Below are 16,172 nucleotides of genomic sequence, written 5' to 3'. Positions count from 1 at the left end.
AGCTAAAGTACATGTTGACATCGTTGACACCGCCGATATCGCCAGTTTATATGTCACGCCTCAGGTACTTTAAAAATATACGTCAGGGTTCAGCGTTGAGTAGATTGAGTAAGGAAGGATGCATGCTCGTTGCTCATAATAATAATGACCCGTTTCTCTATTATTTTCATCAGCTCACAATAAGCATTGCAATTCCATGTGTCGAACAGATAGGAGGATCTCGAAACAAGTGAAATGACCAAGTACGGTCTATCGAGCTGGCTGATAGTATGAACGAGAATATTGAACAAATGCGGTAAATCTTCAGTCATATACCATACGTGTATACGAAGTAATTTGTATTTATTGTTTTGGAACGGTGGTTATCTTTGTGCGTTCTATATATTAATGGCACTGACCGTAGTACAGTAGTAGGCACCAGTACAGGGCATGGAGTGGGCTAAAATATATTGAAATTATGAATAATAAATAAACAAATAATGATTGAACGCTGACTGTTGTTGCCTTTTTGACGTATTTGATTACTGCCTTTTTGACGGGTATTTGATTACTTTATGATGAACAATGAAAAGCTTTGAATTGCAAGTGGTCTGCCAGTTGCCACTGTTTCGTATACCTTATTTCCTTTTTCATGAAAAAAGATAATGTTTATAAATGATGTCCGGAGCAACTGCTAAAATATTGCCTTTGTTAGGTCATTTTGTGTAGATGAGTTTAGCCAAATAAGGCTCTGTTAATCTCTTCTTACGTCGCCTTGTTGATCTGATGATTGGCCTCGCTAAATGGAAAATCTTAACACACTACTTCTTGCTCAAAATCTATAGAATGGAAAAAAGCAGGGATATAGATATTAGGCTACATAAATATATGCCTATTGGCTATTGCCTTCGGTCAAAATTATTCAGTTTGAGTACAAAAACTCTTACACATTGAAAGCACTACTTAAAGATGTGTAAGTAAACCAAACTACTTTACAAAAACACAAGTACTTTGTTACTGGCAACCACTGAATTTATGTGGCCCACTAAAAGATGGGCATACATAAATGTGACCCATCACCTAAAATGTATGCCCAGCCCTGGTATAGTTTAGTATATGTACTGAAAATAAAAATTGTGTCTAATAATCCTGTTCGATGTGCATTAGTTGTAAAATGTGTTAACAGACGTTAAAATTTTGGATAAAGCATTTATATTGTTATTAGATATAGTTTTCATCAGGAGCAAGCGCACACATGCAATTGCCTCATTCTGCAAGCTCTATCATTATCCAATGAAGTGGTGAATCTGCTTGTCATACACTAGGCATTGGCTCACTCTAGGCCTAATGTACAGGAGAGTGGCGTATTGCACCGTTTGCACAGTTCTGACTTTTGCTTTACTTTGGGACGTTTCAGAGGAGTACGGGCCGCAGAAATGCTTCTGCCAGGTAAGAGTGTAATGCTTCTGCGATGTTGTTTTAGAGCGGGCACTATTAAAAATGTGTCACTCTATACCAGAGTTGGATCAATTGTAATTTGTAATTGAGCTGAATGTAATTTATTACATTTTTCATGCAATTGTAATTGAAGCATTTTTATTTTGTGTAATTGTAATTTGATAAATTTTTTGCTAAATTACAATTAATTTCAGTACATTTTTGTTGAGACATGACAAGCGCAACATAAAATAATGGTGCTTCTTCGTTTTACGATCGACAACCAACCAATGTTCACCGTGACACCAATAACTGTTTCCCGTGAACATGTCAAAATTTATAAATGTAAAAATAAATTGTTCTTCATGTTGATATTGGTGTTGCGGGTTTTTATTAATCCATTACATGTTTAACAGTAATTGTACTTGTAATTTGATATTTTTAGCACAGAGTAGTTGTAATGTAATTGAAACATGCAAGGTAGCAATTGTAATTGTAATTAACCTGAGTTAATGTAATTTATCCAATTCTGCTCTATACATCACTCTAGCCTTGTATATGGGAGTTAAATGGTTGTTCAATGTTAGCTCCTCATCTCCATTTTATGTTCTATATGATATGATATGAATTGCAAGTACAGAGTAGGCTATAATGCAAACTATACTTTATTATATTTATTTATTTATATATTTAATTGATATAGTCGAGAGTTGTAATTAAATCATGACACGTGGCATAGATTTCGACTCGAGGTTATATTCCTGTTAATGTCGGGTACGCCTGGCCTATTGTAATTACACATTCTGCTTTCATTCTTTCTGTTGTTGGTCATGGTAATATTACCTCTCAAACTCGTATAATGGACAAGAGTGTTATAAGTTTCCTATAACTCTATGTTACATTATGTAGGCTACATGCGTTGTTTTCGTATACACTCTAGGCAATTATGATATGACTATAATTTGATTGCATTATTGAGCAACGAGTATATCCTCTTTTTCAGCTCTCGGGGTTAGTGGACGACTGTTTGTGTGACATTGAAACCCTCGAGAAATTCAACACAAAGACCGTGTTCCCATTGATTTCAAAATTGGTGAAGAGAGACTTTTTTCGTTACTACAAGGTAACATTTGGATTGTATTGAGAAGGATCTGGCATTCTTTTCCATTGCTGTTGTTCTCAGGTAAATCTTTTCAAGCCATGCTTCTTATGGAACGGTGATGTTGGTCTTTGCGGATCTGAGAGCTGTGGTGTCAAGCTATGTGACGAGGTAATTAAAGATAATGAACACTCGTGTCTGCCTATCATCTTTATCAAAATGGGATTACTCAGGCTACAATCGTCGAATTACACAAAAATCCCTGATTACTCGTCTATTTAGCATGAATTGCCCATCGGAATGCGAGCCGGGAATTATAACAAGTATCATGAATCGTTGACTGCTTGCGAACAATCACAGGAACTGGGATATGTTAACAGTACTCTCAGGTATGCATCAACACAATATTGTGTGGTTTCAAGTTTTGAAAATGTTTCTAGTTACGGATAATGGATAATGAACACCACAATGTGAAATAATAATTTGTATACTTTTCTTCTGATTGTGAAGCATCCGTATATTTTACTGTGATACATTTCTTATGCTATGATATTTAGTCAACAGTTCGTGAAATCATGATATCCTGTAATTCGAGTTTGAAAACGCTTCCTTGCAGTAAGCTTCAAAGTGTCGCTGTTATTCCGTTTATACACAGCCAAGCTCAGTTATGTTCACTTTACATCCGTAAAATGAACTATTGCAATGTTTCCTGTGTCTGTTGCATGCAATGTGTTATACTCAGTTCTAGTCGTTTGTCATAGTGCCTAATTACATGACTCGGATGTATGCCACGCTGATACTTCCTCACGAATATGCAGAGCAACTCAATCTTCCACGAATATTTAGATTTTGATGTTTTTGCTCACAGTAATATCACCCTGGACTCCTTGGATAAATGGGACAGATACGACGATGTTGAAGACAATTTTTGCGATTGGGACGGTACCATGATTCTTTTTTGTTCCATGACACGGCGCATGCTTAATTGTATCACTTCTTACAGATGACAACTCGGTCGATTTGAATTATGTGGATCTGCTCAACAATCCTGAAAGATTCACCGGGTATCAGGGGCCGCTTGCGTGGAGAATATGGAAGGCTATTTATGAAGAAAACTGTTTTCCGTAAATACTCCTTTTGAATGTAGCCAGCTTTTTTTCTGGCTGCTTGCGTCTTTACACAAACAGTTGCTGACAAATTTTTGCTATGACAACTCGACTTTGTATAGGTTGTTTACTAGCCATTTATGTTGCTGCGATGCGTTGCCGTATTTTGCATGTAAGACTTCCTGGTTGCCAATAAGAGCCACATCATTTTGTTAAGATTCGTGACGTATGATGACAAGATAGAAGTAGTATGTTTACCCAATCTGTTATGTCTCATTGCGTTTATTTGTATTAGATAGTGGATGCTCCTTATCGCGAGCCTTTCTATTTAGATCCGAATCGATGACGAAAAAGCGTCCGAGTCCCTTTGTCAACACCCATCCTTTTAACAGAGGTTTGTACATGTATTTTGGTTCAAGGATGACGGGAAAATTCGTTTCACAGCTGACGTGAAATTGAAAAGATATTTCCAATCGGATTAAAGTCGCATCAATTTTTTATTGTTAAACTTTCAACTGGTACTTCATGTTTTGAGTCATGTTATAAATCACTGATACTTCAAGTGTAGACTGTTGCACATGTACATAGTCCTGTAAATTAAGATATTGTAACACCGGCAAATAGTGCCTTAATTGAAAAGAGACTTGGTATTAGTGTTGTTTCAAAACCATGTCACTCTAAACCTAGTATGCTGGTTGTGATTGATATTGGTGAATCAGTAGCCTAGAAAGTAGTGTTAGTGGTGTTGTTGTGGTGATGAGATGCATTGCTCCATAGTCCTTGAATTACAAAGTACAATTCACTTGAATCAGTAAAGCGGGCAACTGCTATTACTGCACGTTCCCATTTAACGGATGTGTTATATATTCCCGGTCTACAAACCAGGAAATGTATTGGTACCCAGTCATTCATACTCATGCTTGTAAATTGAATGGCAGTTGTCATAATGGCATTGATATGAAGTCCATCTGCTATAACACATCGTCTGTGAATTTATTACTTGAGACTTGTTGGAGATCCTTTTTGACTTCGTTTAATCCCCACTATTGACCTCTCATCATGTTGCTCTGTGTAGTATGTAGTTTAGATGTGTGTTTTGGTGTTTAGCTGCTGACGAGAGTAGTCGCTCTTCATTCTTCGACTCTGTCTCATCAAGTACAAGCTTACAAGGTAATTGAAACTACATTCCCGGACGCGATTATTTCGGTTTCTATCATTATGTGCGTGCGGGGGTGTTCATGAATCCGGATTTGTGAATTGAAAACACGATAGTAATGGCAAATAAAGTGTTAACTACTGTAGCAAATTGGGCTACTGTTGTGAATTGAAAAGTGTACTGTTTTGAACAGCAATGTTTGTAATTTGCAACGGGTATGTGAAATATATTTATTCGTAGTTGTGGGAAGTTCATTGTAAAATATTTTTCTATCATACACCTGTTACAGTGTCACACCTGCTGTTGACAGCATTCTAAAGCTTGTGTTTGTCTGACGCATCTGCTGATCGTCACCTCGTTGGGTACTGAAAATACCCTGTAATAGAGCCTTGGTGTTAGAGGGTTTATGCATAGCAAAATGTGGGTAGAAAATATTGCTTTATGTGTACATTTTGGATTTGGCTTTCTTCTGCAACGGACATGTATGAACTGCAATGTCCAAACTCTCTGATATAAACCTATTACTCATTAGCTGATACTTTTTGTATTCACAGGAATGTGCCTTGAAAAGCGTGTGTTTTACCGAGTAATATCGGGCTTGCATTCCAGCATTAATATACATCTTTGTTCGGACTATTTGTTCAAAGGTCGGTATTATCTTATGAATAATTGATTACATTCTCACGTGTTCTTCTGTCCAGATGGGTGGGGCGAAGAATACTGGGGCCCGAATCTTCAAGAATTTCAGAGACGTTTCGACCCTGTGAAAACAGACGGCGAAGGAACTTCACGCCTGAAAAATCTATATTTCATTTATTTACTTGAATTAAGAGCACTATCGAAGGTTAGATACAGTTTTGGAAGAACGATGGCCACTTGCGCTTACGCACCTTAATTTTTAATACGGCGAAGGAACTTCACACCTGAAAAATCTATATTTCATTTATTTACTTGAATTAAGAGCACTATCGAAGGTTAGATACAGTTTTGAAAGAACGATGGCCACTTGCGCTTACGCACCTTAATTTTTAATATGATTTTTGCAACATTGAAAACCTTTATTGGGTACTGATCGATAATTCTTTTTTGCCCAGGTTGCTACCTATTTTGAAAGCAACAATATTTCTTTATATACTGGCAATGCCAAGAAAGATTATAAGACAAAGAAGATGTTACTAAATCTATTATCCGCTACCAAGTGAGTGTTTACGTGTTACAAACGAATGTTGCAGATTTTAGTTCAATGTCTTCCCTTCATTGCAGTGAGTTTCCGATGCACTTTGACGAAGGAATACTTTTCCAAGATAAAAATTCCGTCTCGCTAAAGAGAGAGTTCCGCGAGAGATTTCGAAATATCACAAGGATCATCGACTGCGTCACCTGCGAAAAATGTAGACTTTGGGGGAAGCTGCAGGTACTGATTTGCTTTGTACATGAGCAACTGAACCTAGCTTTCTGTTCTTGTATAAAATCTGTATTGATGTATAAATACAACATCAACGTCTTCTAATTCAAAATATGACACTCAGGAAATCGCAGTGTACTATTTGAAATTGCGACATCGAGCTGTGACTACATAGAATCTGAAATTGCGACATCGAGCTGTGACTACATAGAATCTGAAATTGCGACGTCCAGTCGACTGCAACTCAGAACTCAGTCAGCTCAAGTGCTGAGTCTGGCTGCTTCTGACTCTTTCATGAAGGGAATTCCGACTCGAAACTGCGACCCTATAAAAGTTATAACATCTCTTTTTCTATCCATTTAGGAGACTTTTCAATCATCATCAACTAAATCTACGACTAGAAGACTGTGAGACACGATCAACCCCACAAATTTGAAATTAAGACTCTTTATTATGACTCCCCCGAAGTTAGCTCTAAATAATATATCACAATGACTCGGTCGCCAGTATAGTTCAAATGAAAATTGATGGCTACTTCCAGGCAATTAAACATATCCATCCCGGACCTAAGTGGCCTATTGGTACAATTTGACCTCGTCACAACAAGCCCGGAAAGCTCATTTACCCCACCCCATGCCAGCCAAGTCTCGTTTCTCCGTTTCTGCCAGTTTCAAATTTGATACTCTTACCGTGCAGACTCAAGGACTCGGTACAGCCCTGAAGATATTATTCAGCTCTGGAAACTACACTAGCAAGTTTCGTCTCAGAAGACAGGAAGTTGTGTCATTGATAAATGGATTTTCAAAGTAAGAAAATTTGGCTTTGTAATCATGAATTCTCATAAATTCATTTGCTAGGTTAGGTTTTCCACTATTTGATAAGACCAAACGAAGTCAAGGCATCTTGGTCCAGTATGATTAGAGACCTGAAGACAGTCGCAGAAGATAAGTATAGCAGCATCAAGGTGTCACTCGTTAGATGTAAAATCTTAACAATCCTAATGCAATATTGCATTGACACACATAATGATTCTTATATTCTATTTTGGATCCAATCTTATCTGTACGGTATGGTCAGAAAGTGAAAAACGCTCCTTTTCCCATAAACGCTTGCTATTTCAGATAATGCCAATATTACACTTTTGAACAGGCTTTCTTACAGCATGAAGACACTTGAGGTATTCCGTGAGATGTTAGGTAAGAGGATGTATAATAGGCGTATTGCGAATGTTTGTGTAATTGGTGAAGGTATGGTGCTTGACAGTTATTGTAGCGCAGAAAGGATATGTATTCTTGGATTCGAGTGAGATATTAGGCAATGGGAAAAGTCTAGAACAAGCTTGAAGGATTACTTACTAGGTGTCAATTGTACTTATACTGTCATCTCATTTTAGACTGTCGGCCAGCATAAAGCACCTTGACACCTTCCGAAATCTCCTACTCGAAAATGATCAGAGGAAGACAAGGCCCGTCGCAAAACCGGATGAATTGTAGCGTGTATTAATTCTATATGCATAACGTTTTCATGACCAATACTACATATACACAAAATCATACCTCCCAGCCGCCATGCATGACGTACTTGATGCTCAACTTTATTTTTTCGAGCTGCTTCTACTGGCACGTTTTGCAATGATTGGATTCTCTGTAATAATGTATGCGAGAGGGTGCTGCGATATAGACTTGCTTGCATGTAATGAAGTAGATATATTTTATCTGTTCCAGGTATATAATACTTGGTCAATATGCCGACATGGTAATTTTACAATCTGTGAACATGATTTTATGTCAGCCCCATTAAGTTTGAACCGTGTTTGTTGCTTTAGATTTTGTGAACCGTGTTTGTTGCTTTCGGATGTTGTGGCCTGTCATGCAGAGTGGTTAATTTTCTCTTCTTTCAGAGCTCAATAAAAGTTTATCTTCTATCAAGCGTGTATGTAGGCTTAGGCTATTTGTAACTTCGAAAGTTACTATTTTATTCGCTGTTGTCGTGACGATAGCACTTATGAGTAAAATAACTAATATCAGAGGTTATTGAATAATATCAGAGGTTATTGAATTTGTCTCTGTACAAGTTGAGAACTTGTTTTGAGGACTTGAGAGTTGATTTGGACGAGGAAGAACAGCCACTAGGTGCAAATTGATGTTAAAACTCTATATAGTGATTACATTGGGCCAAAACTACATCAATTGCAAAAGATGGCTTAATCACACTTTTCAGAAAATGCTAGGAAATGAAAGCAGCTCAGCCTCACGAAAGAAATGAAATTAATCAGGGCCAACCCTACAAATTGCCAGCGAAAAGATGAATATGTTAGAACTCAGGTCGTCAGTAACCATGTAGGCTCTATATGAAATGTTCCAAAACCTACGGCACAGCAAAATGCTAATTGAACAAAATCTGTCTGAAACCATTTACCTAATCAAGTGGAGTGTAAAAGTGCATCACAAAATTCAAATCTGCTCAATTGTGACAGCTAGAAAAAGCAATATGCAATTACAATATTAAAAAAGCCAATTGAATATTATGCAAGACACCAAGGTTAAACGTTTGAAATAGAAAGTGCATAGTATAGCATTTGCGAAGTGACATGAGGCTGCTGCAGGATAAACGTACAGTTTAAACATAACGACACAGTTTGCTCTCCTCTACCATGAATGGATACCATAAGAAAGCAAACCCGACAGTCCCCAAATGCCAAAGTGAGTGAGCGTCAAACACCCAAAATATGGGCGGAAAGTCCAGAAGCTCTAAACCTAACAATAGGACGGTATATAACACTGCAGTTGTTGCCATCCATTGGTGAGAAAAGTGTTTCCGCGTCAAGATGTGGTACATCACCCAAAATACCCCATTTAGCAGCCCTGCTGCTACATTAACAAGCATATTGTATCCGTAATCAAAAAATTCAACCAAACAAGAAACATGCCTTATAAACAGACCGCCAAGAATCACTCCGGTGAGAACTTGGATATTTCGACCGCGCTTAGGATCTGGGCACGAAATACCAAGAGACATTCGAAATGTGCAATAATATATGCTGTAGAAAACGGCTGCTGTAGCCGAGAAATAGTCCATCTTTTCGGTAAAATCAAAGTCTCGGGTGTGAAATATGGTTGACCAGAGCCAGGCGTTTATGGACATGACAGAAAACATCAGTGATGGAAAATAAAGACGGTTTCTGGAGTTAATTTGTGATATGTACAGCCGCAAGCCAAGCACGTGCGTGTATGCGTTGAAAATAGAAAATAGCATCGAAGCAGGCTCTTGGATGCCGAGGAATCGAACAAATGGCCACTTTCCGTTGAATTGTGGAACATCTTTTCCTTGTGTCTGGTATGCTTTGACAGTTTTCCACATGCAGTTGTATCTAAGAAACAATGCAGTGCGGCATTGAGATGCTATGAGTAAGGATTTTCATTGTGCCTACCGACAATCATCTTCACAGCTCCACCCAAGCCACTTTTCCGCAATTCCTTGGTCAGATGCGAATGTAGTGAGACCTTCATTCGTCTGACATTTTTGTTTCATGTCGTATTGTAGGCATGCCTTCGAAAGTTGAATAGTTATTAAATGCGTTTCGACGGATCGCTGCTTTTAAAATGAGGTTCCAATAAATGAAATTTGCTTTCTCACTTGTAACGGATTCGAAAATAACAACCTACTGCTTACATACCTGAAAGTGATGTGATCTGTCTCCTGCCGATGAATGCACTGTAGATATGTGTGCGCAAAGGATTACATGGATCGCTATCACGCATCTGCATGAATAGATTCTCTTGCGGCAATGCATTATGAGTTCTGCCAAGTTAACTTGGGTTTCAACTACGTTTATCAGTTTAAAATCGGCGCAGCGACCGCCACACGATACCAAACCACATCACAGCTCAGCCCACCACTGTGATTCTAATAGAATTCTCGGGAATTAAATATGTTCGGGTGAAGCACAAAAACCACTCAGAATCTCAGAATCTCAGACCCGCTTCAGCAACTTCCATTTGCAGCTGAGTGATCGCTGTAGTAACCGATAAAGATGTCCTTTAGAGTTTTGTGTTTACTTCTTTACAAAGCCAATGAACCAAAACCAGATTCTAATCATTCTTCAAATGATGACGTCATTCCATCTAGGCAGCTACCAGCTAGTAAATCAGCTATCGAATGTAAGCATGGAATGGCAACGACCCACTGAGCTATATAAACACATCATATTTTGAGTGCAGTGCCCCTTTAATACACCATTCTTCTCTGCTTCTTCAAAATGCTCCATACACAATGCTCTCGTATCAGACGATTGCTCGATCACCTGCTCCTACAGGTGGTGCGTATATTATACATGGGTGCAGGCTTTTCCCAGTTTGGACATGCCATTTTAAGGGTGCGTAATGCGTATTATACATGGCTGGGTACTATGAATGTGAAATTACGTTAGCCAAGTATTAACTATAGAATGTAAACATTCTGTGCTGCGTTTGAAAATTATTTTTCGTATTATACATGGGTGGTTACTATCACATGAATGTGAAATAGAATGTAAACATTCTGTGCTGCGTTTGAAAATTATTTTTCAAAGGTTAAAGTTGTTTGAACTGATTTGGCATCAAATTTTTGCGCTGAACTCAAAAATGCAACCGTTTTTTTTCAATCAGGTCAAGTTTTTTTTTCCATCACTTATTCAATAATGCTAGCTTAGGGTTACCGTACGTCCAGAATTTCCCGTACATGTCCACAATTTTACTGTTTAAACTGCGTCCGGGAGGAAATTCTAAAATATGCCAAAATGTCCGGAATTTTGAAGGCTTGAAGTAGGCTAGTAATCTTTTCGTAAATCAACATAAACAACATTATTTTTGGGTTGATCTACGCTCCATGAAATTTTTCTTCGCGTTGCGCGCGATTTAGTATCACATATATTGATTTTAGTTTGGGGACTACCGTGTCCTTGTAAAAACTGCAATCAAAAGTAAAGAAAAATAAGCTTTACTTACTGAAATATGACTAATTGTAATCGCAATTGTAGTAGGCTTACCATATTTCGGAAATGAAAAAAGAGGACACTTTTTCAGAAATTTCAGACAAGCAAAACTGGAGTAGAATTCTCAAAAACAGGTGAATTTCACCCGCTTCATGATCGGTTGACTAAAAAAAAAAAAAAAAAAAAGGTCATCACTTCCGCTCAGAGCTCAAAATCACGTTTTTCACTCCACATTGCCAGGTGGATGACTAAAAAAAAAAAAAAAAAAAAAAAAGGTCTTCTTTTCGCTCAGAGCTGAAATCACCACTTTTCCCTCCGAAATACCCGCCGGAGCTTCACTTCTGCGCTAATTTGCGGCATATCACTCGCAATTTCCTCTAAATCTGACCTAAATTTTCAAAAAAGAGGACAAAATCTCAAAAAAGAGGACAAAAGGGCGTCCTCCGAGGACACTTTCAAAAAAGTCAAAAAAGAGGACAAATCCTCTTAAAAGAGGACGTATGGTAAGCCTAAATTGTAGGAGAACGTTATATTCCTAGAGTCCAACCAAGGCCGTTTAAATGCTTTTTTCAAAGATATATAGGGGAGATGTGGTACCGATGGATCACTGGGACCGAAAATACTTAGAAAATTCTCTATGATAATTCCATGATTACACTCCGTGAACTTGTATATGCTGGCAAAATCTTTCCTCACATACAAAAAAAATTCGACGTGCGCGAGCTATGGGGTCTCTCACAGATGATTTTTGTTTTGGGGGGTGTAAACTAAATTTAGATCGACATATACGTTTTTCTTTGTAACCTTCAACACGCACAAACCAGCAATCATTTTTATTGTGAAGTGTAGGGCTTGTATCAGGCTATATAATGGCACCTATTATTTTTTTCAGTACTTTCTTCGAGTGGACTTTTTTTTCGATTCATGTATAAAATTCGTAGGGTGGGGACCGATGATACAATAGCCAAATCAAGCAAAATAATCAAGCATACTAATCATGAAAAAATGAAACATGCCTACGTACAGAAAATCTTTATGTAATAATTGCATATGATGTTTTATCGCTATAACGAGGTATTTGGAAGTCACACTGACGATTTTCGGGCAATATGTATGTACCCTCAAATTTATATGTCCGAGCCTAAATCGAAACGTGATTTTATGACAACATTTGATTTAATATTTATTCTATTTTTTGACAGTTGCGACCAAACATTCTTCTTTGGCTTGCTGTAGCTTAGAATATAATACTGAGCAAGAAAAGTATAGTCATATCTGAGTTTTTTAGGGTATATGTGTCATAGGTCCCCGGGTCGTGTGCCATTGGACCCACCGGGTGGGGACCAGTGATGAGCATCGGAGCGGAGTCGGAGTGGATTCGGAGCGGAGTTTTGTTGATTTTGTGACAGTCGGAGCGGAGTCGGAGTTTACTACAGATATTTTTTCGGAGAATTTCGGAGTATTGTAACTTTTGTCTCCGATATCTTTGGATAGGTCCAACCAGAATACACTCTTGATTGTGATTACAAACCAAAACACAGACAGTTGACACCTTGTAAAGTTGTAATATGACGGGTAACCATATTATCACATTAATTTAGTAAAACACATTACTAAGTGTACCATGCTTGGGACTGTTTCGGATACTTGACGAGATTCATCGGAGTATCTCAGAGTCTGGGCTTGAGCTCTTCGGAGTCGGAGGGAGTTTTCTTCAGACACTAAAGTTGTCGGAGGGATTCGGAGTCTCGAAAAGCACTATCCGCTCATCACTGGTGGGGACCGATGACACGTCCGAGCAACAAATTTTGAACGTCCATAAATATTTATTGAAAAGACGGATATTCATGTATATGTGCGCGATAGGTAGAGCTTGTATCAAAGTGCTGAGCCAGCAAAAGATCTGCTGTTTTCGGCTGAACATTTCGGGGCCAGCGATCATTTTCCAATTTTTGATCCATCGGTACCACATCTCCCCTAGTGGTTCTAGGCTATACCTGGGGGTCGTTTGCCTTTATTCTGGGTTACGTGAAGATGTTGAACGTAATCAGCTTCCAAAATAGGCCGCTGGTAAGTCTGGGCAAAGGTGCTGATCTTTTTTTAATAATCAGCTTATCAAATTTGTAGCTGGGCCACGGAACATATTCGAATTGGCAATGGAGTCGCGACCATAAAAGGCTGGAAACCCCCGGATGTGTGGTGTTTATATATAGCTTAGTGGTACGCACCGGCATTAGGCTGATTAATAATCTTATCGGTGTGACATCAACAAGACTTAACGATGTACAATTACGCTCCCTGCATTTTCGAAGTCAGCATTCTCGACCAGCTCTACCGCAAACTCTAATCATGTGGGAGGAGAGAGGATCAAAACTATATAGTAATATATACTGAATAACCAATTTTATTGACAGAATTCATTCCAAAATTTTAACGACCAGATGCATATAGAAACCAGATGCATATAGCAAGCCCCCAGAAGTTGCATCAATTACCCTATGGTAAGCCCAAGATCAGTGTTTATTTGGGGGGAGGGGGCTGCAAAATGTGGTTTCGATCCTGGTTACAACTTTCAACGCACAACCACATACTCCTGATCCGGATCGTGACCAGGGTTGCCGGTGAACTCGTCATCAATGTGTGAAGTGTGAAATGAAAACGAAGTATTCAAATAGCTTAACAAAGAAAGCGTTGTGCGGGATATGATGATAAATTAATCTGATACTGATACTGATATTCCGACGATAAATGCAGTAACAATATATGATGTAAATGATTTATACTGACAATAAATGTCGCTTCAAAGATTTTCTTCCGTGTGTGGAGTTATGTGGATATCTCTTTAAGCACCAACGGCAATCTGCAAACATGTTCAAGTCCCCGCGTATCCTTGATACGGCTTTCTTATATCTGGTGAAAGTCTTGGTGGAATCTTATTCTTTGTTATTCTCTGTAATCACCACATTTGACTGTAAAGTAGCCTAGAACCCTAATGAGAAGTCAGAAAGTGCATTTTCACAGACATCGGGGCTGTATGGATTGAAAGCTTTCAAGCAGCTCTTTCACCTGTGATCCGTAATCAGGGCTTCTATGCTTTTTGGGGAAGTTTCAAATGACTACTCGAAAAGCTGCCCGTGGTCATTTTTCTACTGTACCCATGTGTGCACTGTGCAGTGAAACCTTCGTCAGGTCAGTTCACAGATATACGTGCTCAAAGCTGATCTTGTTCCTGAAACTTCTTTACAGTATACTGTATGCCAGTGGTTCTCGAACTTTTTTATACATTTTTAATAGTGAAAAGTTTCGCGCCCGCTTCTCGTGATATTACGAAATATTAAAAAGAGAAATCAGATTGCTAGCAATCCCAACGGATAGTTTGATGGCATTGAAGGTTATCGCTATTGCCGAAATAATTCTCAAATATTAAATTCGGACAATAGACAATAGAAATACCATGAGCTGGAGGTATATCGCGTCATAATTGAAATTTTCTAAACTTTTCATCAAAACATCATTGCTAAATCCTTTTTATGACGTCATTAATCTTAATCGCATAACGCTGAAAGCTGTAGTTTTCGAAAATTCAAATGCAATTTGCCAAAAATCTAGACCTGATTGAAAAAAATGGATCACAGTTTTGGATTCAGCATCAAAAAATACACTAAGATCCGTCAGTACTTTTAACCTCAAAATTAACGCAGCACAGTGTAATCTAATAGCAATGTATCGCTGTTCTATAAAGTTTATAGAACAGTGTTGGGATCAAGTCACTACCTTCGAGTCACGAGTCATCTCGAGTCATTGCACATTTTGACTCGAGTCAAGTCAAGTCAATCGATGTTCGAAGGTGACTCGAGTCAAGTCAAGTCACTCATTTTTCGGAGGTGACTCGAGTCAAGTCGAGTCAAGTCAAGTCAAGTCACGAGTCAAGTCACAATTCAAGTCAAATTGAATTTTTGAAGTATGAGAGATGATTCAAAGTCACTACATTTTGCTAGCTGTGTGAAAGACAGATTAATTGGCCATTTATCTTGAATCAAATAACGGATATGAAGTTAAATATACATGCAAAAAGGCGTTGTATCGTTAACGCACACGTAGAACTGCCTGTAAAACATGTGATTAATATAGAACCTAATACAGAGAGAGGTTGAAACAAATTTATATGGTACAATAGCTAAAACCACCCATCTACACATCCGTGAGAATATAAACGCACATACTAATTTGTTCGACTTAAATCATACAAAAGGGTTGGTAAGGGTAAGCACTGCGCAACTTAAGCATTGAGGCGTCTAAGAAATAGAGACACATTGCTATTAGATTAATCTACTATACTACGGCAACGTAAGCTGTGATAGTTTTGTTTGCGGTCAATTTATTTGTGATGCAGCAATGGAGGATCAGTGCAAAGTAGAATCAGTGAATCACTGGTTGCTCTCGCAAGTGACACCGGCGTATCTCGAACAATCCGAACATACACAAGATAGAGTGATTTAATCGACAGCGATTACTTGATGACTTGAAATTGACTCGTAAATTTTGCTCCGAGTCACGAGTCAATGCCCATTTTTCAAGCCCCGAGTCAAGTCAAGTCAAGTCATTTTTCCAAAGTGACTCGAGTCAAGTCAAGTCATACGAAAAAGTTGATTCGAGTCTGACTCGAGTCAAGTCATGACTCGAGTCATCCCAACACTGCTATAAACTAGTCACATTGCTCTGTGCTCATATAACCAAAACCCTCTTTAAATCGACGAATATCGTTAATATGTTTATTAGTTATATTGCTCGTCAGCAATTAATGCAGGCTGAAATTGCATATCATGGATTTGTTTTCTACCCTCTATTCCGGGCATGACTGATAAATATTGTCTGGGACCATACCGTTACTTACGTAATTTAGCAGTTTTATGTATATGATCTAGCGATACAACGCTGAGTGGAGAATACCGAAGAAGTGCCAAAAAAGATCAGCTGTCCGGCTCCTCTCCCGCAGCCGAATTTTGCCTTATATTTAA

The 16,172-nt window shown here is 38.4% G+C and overlaps 2 protein-coding genes across 4 annotated transcripts; one reads left to right on the top strand and one right to left on the bottom strand.

The window, feature by feature from the left end:
• The first annotated feature begins 125 nt into the window (after nt 1-125).
• Nucleotides 126-8,110, top strand: LOC145441649 (ERO1-like protein beta). Of its 3 annotated transcripts, none has more exons than XM_080319561.1 (14): nt 130-1,428; nt 2,420-2,539; nt 2,600-2,686; nt 2,798-2,904; nt 3,384-3,457; nt 3,519-3,639; nt 3,954-4,015; nt 4,729-4,791; nt 5,332-5,424; nt 5,479-5,621; nt 5,872-5,975; nt 6,041-6,191; nt 6,879-6,988; nt 7,332-7,557. In XM_080319561.1, the coding sequence occupies exons 1-14, from the start codon at nt 1,327-1,329 to the stop codon at nt 7,486-7,488; spliced, it is 1,494 nt and encodes a 497-aa protein (XP_080175687.1). In that variant the 5' UTR covers nt 130-1,326; the 3' UTR covers nt 7,489-7,557. The 3 variants fall into 3 exon arrangements, with proteins under 3 accessions (XP_080175689.1, XP_080175687.1, XP_080175688.1); XM_080319562.1 differs by lacking the exon at nt 7,332-7,557 and adding an exon at nt 7,576-8,110 and having other exon boundaries at nt 139-1,428; XM_080319563.1 differs by lacking the exon at nt 4,729-4,791 and having other exon boundaries at nt 126-1,428; nt 7,332-7,559.
• Nucleotides 8,111-8,631: 521 nt separating this feature from the next.
• LOC145441651 (GPI-specific phospholipase A2-like PGAP3) lies at nt 8,632-10,070 on the bottom strand. The gene is made up of 3 exons (XM_080319565.1): nt 9,859-10,070; nt 9,613-9,731; nt 8,632-9,552 (listed from the first exon to the last, which is right to left on the bottom strand). Exons 1-3 carry the CDS (start codon nt 9,973-9,975, stop codon nt 8,802-8,804), a joined length of 987 nt encoding a protein of 328 aa, XP_080175691.1. The 5' UTR covers nt 9,976-10,070; the 3' UTR covers nt 8,632-8,801.
• Nucleotides 10,071-16,172: the final 6,102 nt, after the last annotated feature.

Source organism: Botryllus schlosseri, chromosome 6 (genome assembly GCF_051294905.1).
Source record: "Botryllus schlosseri isolate E-star chromosome 6, Bs_hap1, whole genome shotgun sequence".
In the NCBI taxonomy this organism is placed as follows: domain Eukaryota; kingdom Metazoa; phylum Chordata; class Ascidiacea; order Stolidobranchia; family Styelidae; genus Botryllus; species Botryllus schlosseri.
The sequence above is the reverse complement of the archived record's forward strand: the minus strand, read 5'-3'. Positions and strand labels throughout refer to the sequence as shown.